Source organism: Nestor notabilis, unplaced genomic scaffold, assembly GCF_000696875.1.
Source record: "Nestor notabilis isolate BGI_N333 unplaced genomic scaffold, ASM69687v1 scaffold33689, whole genome shotgun sequence".
In the NCBI taxonomy this organism is placed as follows: Eukaryota; Metazoa; Chordata; class Aves; order Psittaciformes; family Psittacidae; genus Nestor; species Nestor notabilis.
This window is the reverse complement of record NW_009945652.1, coordinates 45,402-52,368: the sequence shown is the minus strand read 5'-3', so window position 1 is coordinate 52,368 and position 6,967 is coordinate 45,402. Positions and strand designations below refer to the sequence as shown.

The 6,967-nt window shown below is 44.8% G+C and overlaps 1 protein-coding gene across 1 annotated transcript in view; it reads right to left on the bottom strand.

Annotated features, from left to right (window-relative positions):
- Positions 1-5,494: 5,494 nt before the first annotated feature.
- SNCG (synuclein, gamma (breast cancer-specific protein 1)) overlaps positions 5,495-6,967 on the bottom strand; it is a gene marked incomplete at its 3' end in the record, with an annotated part of 6,369 nt that continues 4,896 nt past the window's right edge. The window contains exons 2-3 of the mRNA XM_010022961.1: positions 6,498-6,539; positions 5,495-5,622 (exon numbers count right to left, since the gene is read on the bottom strand). Coding sequence (XP_010021263.1) covers positions 5,495-5,622; positions 6,498-6,539 — 170 coding nt within the window. The remainder of the gene's footprint in view (positions 5,623-6,497; positions 6,540-6,967) is intronic.

The window sequence follows — 6,967 nt, the reverse complement described above, 5'->3', positions numbered from 1 at the left end:
TATATACCCTATATAAAATTTTATATATATAAAATACAGTAATTTCACTAAGGTTATGTAACATAGTTACATGTTCAGACGTCACTAATGAAAAGCTCAACAAGTTAGGACCTGTCATTTATAAAAATATTCCTGTGCAATGTTAAGAGGTCTTAAATAAAATGTACTATAGGCTTCTGGGTTCAGGTATTTTAACATGCTTTTTAAAAACAGGTTTTAAAAGCCCACAGATTTTGAAAAAAAAAACCCCAACAACCAAACAAAAACACAACCAAACAAACCCCCCCTAAGGAAAATAATTACAGTTTGATGCTTCATATTTCTCTGTTTCACAGGATCAATGAAATTCCCTTTTTCAGCTCAGCAACTGTGTTGTATGTTCTGTTGGCCAAGTCCGTACATGAAATGGAATTTATGTTTTTATCCATATCATGTTATAGGCCAATGTTGTTTTTTTTTTACCATCCCCCAAAATTCTGAGATAGACAAATTTATCTGGATTATCTTCCTTATTTAACAGAGAAAGTATGCAGAGTATAAATGTTGGATGCCGGAACATTACTCATCAAAAACTCAACAAATTGAGTGGCAAGCAAGATTTCTCTGTTTTTTATTTTTATTATTATTGTTATTGTTATTATTTAAGGCCGTAAAGCCAGAAAGGTTTGCTGGGAACTTAATCTGCTACAGATTTAATAGCCCGCAATGGGACATCAATTGCATAAGGCAGGGAAGGTTCAGCCTCCTGTAGTGCTCTTGACCTTGGGCGTTGGAGCAAAAGCAATGCTACTTGGCAGCATCCCCAAACCACTCCCTTGTAAAGCCTCAGGCAACCTGACAGGTCCTATGGACAGGCTGTCCTGGATGGGTTTCGGGCTGAATGTGCTCTGAGTGATGCTGACAGCTCTGACTAAGAGGTCAACCCGTGATTAAAGTGAGTGGACCCACTGGCCGGACAGACAGACGGGTGCGCAGGATTCCTCTCTTAGAGTATGAATCTAGGTGGACTCCTGAGGTAACTTTGGTTTCATCCAGTTACAGCCAGGGTCTCTTAGGGTTTCCTGGGGCTGCTTATACAAACAATACATATTTAATAATGCTTAAATTATTATCCTACAGAATTACTGGGGCACAGGTCTTTAGCCATGAAGCACAGAGTCTTGCAGACTTTAAGGCTTCACCAGTGTCACTCATTCAGCTCTACCCCATGTGAAAAATGTACACCTGGAAGCACTAATGAGACATAGGGAGGGCAGAAAAAGTGCCTGTAGGCAGAGTACCCCACTCCACGCTGCTTTTGCAGTCTCCCCTGCTCCATGGAATGCTGAAGGTTACCACTGGGATGCATCACTGCATCAGTGAAGAAGCTTGAATACAAAGGATGAAGCTTGCATACAAAGGAGAAAAGTTTCAACTGTTTAGTCTACTTAATTGTAAGCTAGTGCAGTTGTTGATTTCCCTGCTCTCCTGCTTAGCAGCTCTGCCCGTGGTGGTCTCTCAGACACCCTTGGTTACTCTCTCCTAATGGCACTCACCCTGCCTAAACAAACTTAAATAGGGAAGTCACTCATGAGTTTCTGCTTTTAATTCCTTCGGTGCGAGTGTCTTAGTGTCAGTGGCATCGCGGGGTTTAAGGGAAAAGAATTAAGGCCATGAACATCACCCGTTCATATTCAAACCGTGCAGTTGTTATGAAAGCGACAGGCCGCGGCACGGGTGCCGTACACATGCGCTACACTGAGCACAGACAGAAACAACGTGATCCAGTGAATGCGCTGACACCGGCTCAAAGAATTAATGAAATCAAAAAAAGATCAAACCCAATTCAAAGTGATAGAGCCATGAACTGACAACTAAACCATATAAAAACTGACACGACAAATAGATCTAAGGGAGGATCTAGGTGGAGGGCATAGGGAAGCATCAGCTACTGGGAAAATTATTCCGGTCCCTGAGGGACATTTTGTGAGTGTGTGTGTGTGTGTGTGTGTGTGTAGGTACATGTGCTTGCTCCCAACCCCGTGGTGTCTGCAATGCAGCAAACTTTGTGCTGTGTCATGCAGACGAAGAATTAACCCTCTTCTAAGACAAGGATGTTTAGTGGGTGGTTATCTCACTGAAATCCCTTAATGTTCCCCCTTGGGACTGGAATGGGTGTAGAGGCACAGACAAAACACATTACTGATGGGTCTCATTCCTTTGCATATCAGAAAACTTGCAGAGGGTTTATAGTCTCTTAAATTACGTATCTTTTAGTTTATACTTAAAAAGTCCTCCAAATCAGCCGATACTTTCTTGTACTCAGCAGTGACCAGGCCAGTGCCAAAGCCCTACTAGGTGATGCCAGTGCTACTTGAGGTTGCTCTCATCTGGTGCTTGGCACCCCTCCACAGGTGTAGAGTTATTTCAGCCCTGTTCCCTTCTGCCTGGCTCCAAGTGCTCCCAGTGAGGACAGCAAGGAGCAGCAGGCTGACAACTGCCCCAGATGTGTCCACATTTCAGTGCCTGCCATGTTCTGCAAAGGGATGAATTCTTCCTTATGGTCAAGGTCACCACCTGATACACTCGCAGGGCTCAAACACCCTGCAGCTATTGCCTCAAGCAAAACTTAATTCTGAATCCCTAGAATTCCCCACTCCTTGCTAGTATGTGCCTGCCACTGACCCCAGCTGTCAAACGCACAGATTAAATGTCAACAAGCTTTCTGTAATTGATACTAATATGGGAATGCTCAGCTAACGACATGTGTCCTAGGCCATCAAATCTGCTCAGTGCCATGCATTCACACAGGTTCTCTGGTGTTCCAAACACCCCTATATAAAGTCAGCACGGAACAACACTGGAGACAGTTGAAAACATAAATAAGATGTTAGAAACTGCTCTTTGCAGTTGGGCAGAAGGAGGATGGGACGGAGCATGAACAAGCGTCAGGGCTGGATGTAACAGCTCTCTCAAACTGAAATACTTGTGTATAATTCTATGATTGTGAGATTATAACAGTAGGTATTTATTTTTTAAACAGGTAACTGCTATACCTTATCACTCTTCTTAGTGTATCTATCTCCAGTGGGTTGCTCACTTGCATGGTGGTGCTTGGTGCTGCTCTTGGCAGCCTCTGGCTGTATTTTCTGTTAGCAAATTGTACAGCACAATAGGAGCAGCTCTGGAGAAAACAGCTGGTGCTGAGAGCCCAACACAACCCCTCTGCTGCTTTCAGTGCCCTCCCTCCAGAGCAGCTCTGGCTCTGTGGCAATTAACCATTAGCAGCTGGGATGCACTTGGTGTGCATATGGAGCTCAATCTTCCATGTTATTGCTATACAAAAGGAATCTAGCAGATGCAACTGAAGTATGACGAGTGAGGATGACTACAAGATTCACTCTCCTAATCTAAGCTGAACAAAACCAGTAAAGTAGATCATAGAATCATAGAAAAGTTAGGGTAGGAAGGGAGCTTAAGATGACCCCTCTTTCACATAAACATTTTTCTGAATTTCTTTTGCCTGTGACTTCTTTTGCCTTGTTTTTCCTGTTTTCCTTCTGCTGCCCACCTTTGCTGTTTGGCGTAACACCATGTTACTGTACCCAAAGCAGTTTCCTGCCTCCCTCATTTACTTTGCCCTTTGGCACATGACATTTCCCACTTTTTCATTTCTTGATCAATCCCCATTTTAACTCTATGCAGGCAGACATCAGCAAAGATGCCAGAATGACAGTTCAGATGCTTAATACATCTGGAAAACTCACAGCTTTTGTATGTTGCCTGCAGCCTGCATAACCCAGAACCATCACTAGGGTGAAAGAATCTCTGATTTTCCAAGAGCCTGCCCACACAAGGATAGAAGCAGATGACATTGACCGGTTTGAGATCTGGAATTAACACCTGTAAGTTGTAGGTTATCAGCCTTTGAGGGGGGCTCTCACTTAGGACGAAACAGGAAGACTATTGCAGCTGCTCAGTCCTTGCCATAAGTTCAGTATCAGGAGGATGGATTCCTACCCTCTAGCTCTCCCAGGTCAACCACCCTGCGCTCAGTCAGCCAAAAGGTAAGAGGGGGTTGTCTGGCCCCATGGAATTAGGAATCACTGTTTGCACTGCTGCAGCTCAGCTGCTGTTCCCTGAGGGAACAGAGATTAAACTTATCCCAAGGGCTTAGCACAACTTCTGTATCTGCTGATTTCACACGCTTTCAGGAGGACATTTTGCGTCACCCGTAGCTGCTGGTCTCTTTTGTTAGGCTGTTCTCTCAGGATTTATATGGTGTGTAGAAGTTTTGTTTCATATCACAATGTGTTTACATGTGGATCAGGAAATTCATCAGCAAACTCTGTGAACAATTAAAACAATTTTGGCCAACCTCACTTCGCTTTGATTCTGGGTTTGGGTTTGCTGTGACTCATGTGGCTCATGTCGCTATCAATGCCATTGATCACAGCTCTCTGAAGAGAGGAAATGCAGCCAGGCTTACCAAAGAGCTGCCAAGTATTAGCCTCAAGTACAGTACAAATGGTTGCAGTTTGTTACCACCCAGTAAAGCACCTTCTCTAATGATCAACTCTGCCTTCATATAAGGGGCTGTTCTGCTCCTTCACATGGCCCTTTGTTGCCCCCACTTGAAGCAACATAGTTTGTCAAATTAGGCGGGAGGACAGAAGATGCCTTGTCCTAATCTGGTTTAACCCGTGCACAATTTGTGTCCGGTGGCCTTTATCAGCCAGTTGTTGTCAAGGTGAGCACAGAGCAGGAGGGGCAGGCTCCGTGCCTGAATTGCTGCTGCCCTCTGCTGCCTGCAGAGCCGCTGGGCCAGGGCCAAGGTGTGAGGGCAAGGCTTTGCTCCTGCTCCTTCACGCTCTGCACGTCCCACACCTCTGACCCTGGCCACATGCCCACTGCAGGCTGCACGTGTTTCTGCTCAAGTCCCTGGGAAGAATGCTTCCCTACATTCATCAGAAAACAGGGAGCTGGGCTCTCGTCAGCAGTGCCTGCTGACGGGACAAGACACAATGGGCATGAGTTGATTAACATGTCCATCTGGACATAGAAAACACTTTTTCCCATGAAAGCGGTCAAACACTGGCACAGGTTGCTCAGGGATATTGTAGAAATCTTCATCTGTGGAGACAGTCAAAACCCAACCAGATACAGTCCTGGGCAACCTGCTCTCATTAACCTGAGGGGGTCGGACTAGATGATCTCACGTGGTCCCTTCCAAACTAAATGATTCTGTGATTGTGTTATCATTATGCAGTAATATTAAGCATTATATAAAAGCAGACATTGCTGAAAACCTCTCACTGAGCAGGTAAAACCACCAATTGTAAATGTTTCAGAAACCTGGTCTAGTGAAAAGTGTCCCTGCCCATGGCAGCGGGGTTAGAACTAGATGATTGTTAAGGTCCCTTCCAATACAAACCATTCTATGATTCTGTGATATAGTAACTGTAACCTATAGATGACTCTTCCATGCCGAATATCACTGAAGAAACAAACATACCTTTTTTACAACTCCTGTAGTGGCCACGATGGTCTCTGCTCCTTCTACAGTCTTGTTTGCCACTGTGTTCACACTGGCTACTACAGCTTCTCCCACCACATTGGCCTGCTCTTTGGTCTTCTCAGCAACTGAGCAACAAAAGCAGAAAGTCAATGAGCCAGGCACTGCCAAAAGGCTGCCAACTTCACTAGGACAATAAAACATTTGCATTGAGGTAAGAGAAGAAATTGGCCCTGGTACAGCCCTTATTTAGTTTTTCTTTTATATGAGATCACATCTGAATTTAGATTATGTACATGGGGGTTTTTCCTGGTTTAAAATGCTGTTCAGAGAGCAGCTCTGCAGCCTGTCAGGTTTTGTGGGCAACTGGAGAATGAAAAATTCACTGTGAGATACTAAGAGACAACTGTGCAGATAAGGTATTTTGCATTGCAGACTGCATATGACCTCTCTCAGGGCACCTTCTGTTGGATTTAATACACCTGAGGAAAAAAATTAAATTAATCATCAAATTCTCCAGGGAAAGGATGCATTCATCTCACTTCAAGGCAGTCCACTCAGCTGCCCTGCCTTGGAGCTTGGGATACCTAGAAAGATCCCTTTGGGTCTCTGACTCTGGGACTGCCTGACAGGAGTCTCCCAGAGACAACAGTTTTGGCCTGGTAGGATCCAATGTGAGTAAATCCTCTCTGCATGCCAGGCAGCATCCTCGACATTGTGAAAGGTCTAAATTGCTGTGAATCATCTGAGTCTGCCAAGTAACATCTTTCAGATGTTTTTTGACCTGCTCTACTGATTAAATGTTTTCTCTCATGTATGTGCACTGCAAATGCCAGACCCTGAACCATTGCTCCTGGCAAGCATCCTTCATTCACCAAATGGAAAGTCACACAGATCACTGCTGTCCCGCAGAGACCTTCCATTTGGCAGGAGCTGTGGTCTCATCAAGAGGTCCAGCAACACCTCACAGGTTTCCGCATCTCTCTCAGGGCTGTGGTCTTACCTGAGGTCACGCTTTGCACTACGCCTTCCTTGGTTTTGGTACCTGTGAAAGGAAACACACAGCCCATCAGTGCTACCTGGCAAAGAACCCCTTGGTTTTTGGACACGGATGGCTTTCTGTTCTTACGAAGTGCATTGGAGAGCTGTGGTGCTGCTGGCACCTCCTGCTAAACACAACCATTTGGAGAGCCAGCAGAAGGGATCAGCTCCCTTCCCCAGTAAAGTCAAAGAGTACCTTTGTGTCAGGAGTTGGATAACTTCAACTGCAAATTGTCTGGAGATGCCTAGACCTGAAAAATCTTGACGATACCATGCTGAAGTACGAAAAATTGTCCCTGGAATGTTTCCAAAATGAAAAGAACAGTTGAGCGGCGATAAGTCAATGTTAAGCTAATTGTAAACACGAATGTATCTTAAGTCACCTGGTGAAATACCACCTACGTCAGTCTTTCAAGACAAGGAATCACATCC